Genomic DNA, 2,163 nt, shown 5'->3' with positions numbered 1-2,163 from the left:
CACAGGCGCCCGCCACAACGCCCGGCTATTTTTTGGTTGCAGCCATCATTGTTGTTTGGCGGGTCCGGGCTGGGGATTCGAACCCGCCACCTTAGCTGTACGTGGCTGGCGCCTTAGCCGGTTGAGCTATAGGCGCCGAGCCAGAAAAAGGCTAATTCTTAATTGCTTGGGAATATCTAATGTTGAGATTCGCCGTTTCTGTTCTTATGCATTTTAATGGCATAGGGCCTTGTGTCTCTGCCAAGAATGCGAGAACTTTACTCAGCTAGTAAATCCTCATTTACCCAGAAACCACAGATTGAACAGTGGCACTCTCTTCCCTGGAGAGCTTTAGGATTGTTTTTCCCTGTGACTTTTGTGTGATCCTGACGGCCTGTCGCCTGAAGGAGGTTTGATAAGTTCTTTGCTACATGTTTTTTCTTGTCCTTCTGTGCAAGTCTTGGGCAGAACTGGCACACTACTACCTTCCTCCAGTATTTGAAGTTACTCTTTCAGCAGATAAGAAGCCCTGCTTGTGATAGCGTGTTAATATTCTAATCAAGGAAAAAGGCATTGAATGCCAAATGTTTCACGCTGGCTGTTCTTTGGTGGCAGTGTTGGGAGAAGGACTGGCCAAGGGAGACGACGCCTTTCGGACGGTGCTCTACTGCATGCAGCTGAAAGGAAAGCTCCAGCCCGTGTCCGCCATTCTTGCCAAGTCACTGACGGGAGAGTCCCTGGTAAGTTGACGGGCTCTAATTTTGTATGGCTGCCGACAGACTTTGATGTGACACCAGATGTATTGTGGGGAAACCGAGTGTGGTTTTTTCAGTAGTTCTTCATCTGAGAAATCAAAGTTCGTGAATATCTTGAGGTACAGTACTCATTTGTCTCAAACAAACTGATGTGTAGACATTGGATTCTTGTCATTTGTGATAATTTCTATAAGGATTGCGGGTCCTTGTAAGTAATTTGAAAGTCTAAGATAACTAAATGATTTTTTTTAAAGATATAACTTAAGAGAACTTGGAAATATTTAGGGATTCCCGCGTGGTTATATGATCTTACAGAGTTTTATGTCATAAAATGTTTAAATCTGGCTCAACTAAGTAATAATTTCATTCATTTCTGAAGATGATATGTGTGCAAATTAATATCTGTAACCACTCTGCTGGAGTCATCTAATCAGACTTTGGGATAGGTTTTTTAATATAGAATTTATTTATTCATTCATTCATTCATTCTGAAGAGATGGCATCTTGCTACTTTGCCCAAGCTGGAGTGCAGTGGCCTATTCACAGGTGTGATCATAGTGCACTGTGGCCTTGAGCTCCTGGGCTCAAATGATCCCCCTGTTTCAGCCTCCCAAGTAGCTGGGACTACAGGTTTGTGCCACTACACCTGAGTCTGCATTTAATTTTTTAGATTTTTTTAGTTTTGACTGAGATAATAGAAAAACTACTTTTTGAAACTTTAGAGATTGATAAACTACATAAATCAGAAGAAAAGATATATAACCTTATTTTACCAGTTGGTAAACTGGTAAGAAATTTGCTGTTTTCTTTCAGAGATCATGATGAAAAACAGTAAAAGCAAGAAAGTATTTGTATACTTTGCTGTGTACTATGAATTCTTGAATTGATATAGGTTGTGTTCTTGTGAATTGATAAGGATTGTGAAAATCTGGAGCAGAGTTGAGTTTACATTGCAAATAAATATATTTGGCAAAAAAAAGATTAGGAAAGTACTTAGTATACTTTTGAATGTAATATATTGGCCAATCTGAAGGAATAATTTAATCATTTTCTAAGGAATTATGGTGCAGCGAATTGTTTAATTAGTTTAGCTTGTCGTTTGGTTTTACCAGATTCACAAATGAACTTAAAAGCTAAAATACATTATTAATGTAACAAAATTACATAGCTATTTATCTAGTTCCAAATAGATGATAAGTGATAAATTTCTTTTTTGTTATTAAGAGAATTCTTTGGCTCGGCGCCTGTGGCTCAAGTGGCTAAGGTGCCAGCCACATACACCTAAGGTGGTGGGTTCGAATCCAGCCCAGACCCGCCAAACAACAATGACAACTGCAACCAAAAAATAGCCGGGCGTTGTGGCGGGTGCCTGTGGTCCCAGCTACTTGGGAGGCAGAGGCAGGAGACTCGCTTGAGCCCAGGAGTTGGA

General features: G+C 40.5%; 1 protein-coding gene across 2 annotated transcripts in view; it reads left to right on the top strand.

Annotated features, from left to right (window-relative positions):
• HELZ (helicase with zinc finger) overlaps nt 1–2,163 on the top strand; it is a 165,485-nt gene that overhangs the window by 45,979 nt on the left and 117,343 nt on the right. For both annotated transcript variants that reach the window (XM_012803215.2, XM_023511111.1), the window contains exon 6: nt 595–719. In XM_012803215.2, coding sequence (XP_012658669.1) covers nt 595–719 — 125 coding nt within the window. The remainder of the gene's footprint in view (nt 1–594; nt 720–2,163) is intronic.

The sequence above is a fragment of the Otolemur garnettii genome, unplaced genomic scaffold (genome assembly GCF_000181295.1).
Source record: "Otolemur garnettii isolate 467f Iridium unplaced genomic scaffold, OtoGar3 scaffold00018, whole genome shotgun sequence".
Taxonomy (NCBI): Eukaryota; Metazoa; Chordata; class Mammalia; order Primates; family Galagidae; genus Otolemur; species Otolemur garnettii.
The sequence above is the reverse complement of the archived record's forward strand: the minus strand, read 5'-3'. Positions and strand labels throughout refer to the sequence as shown.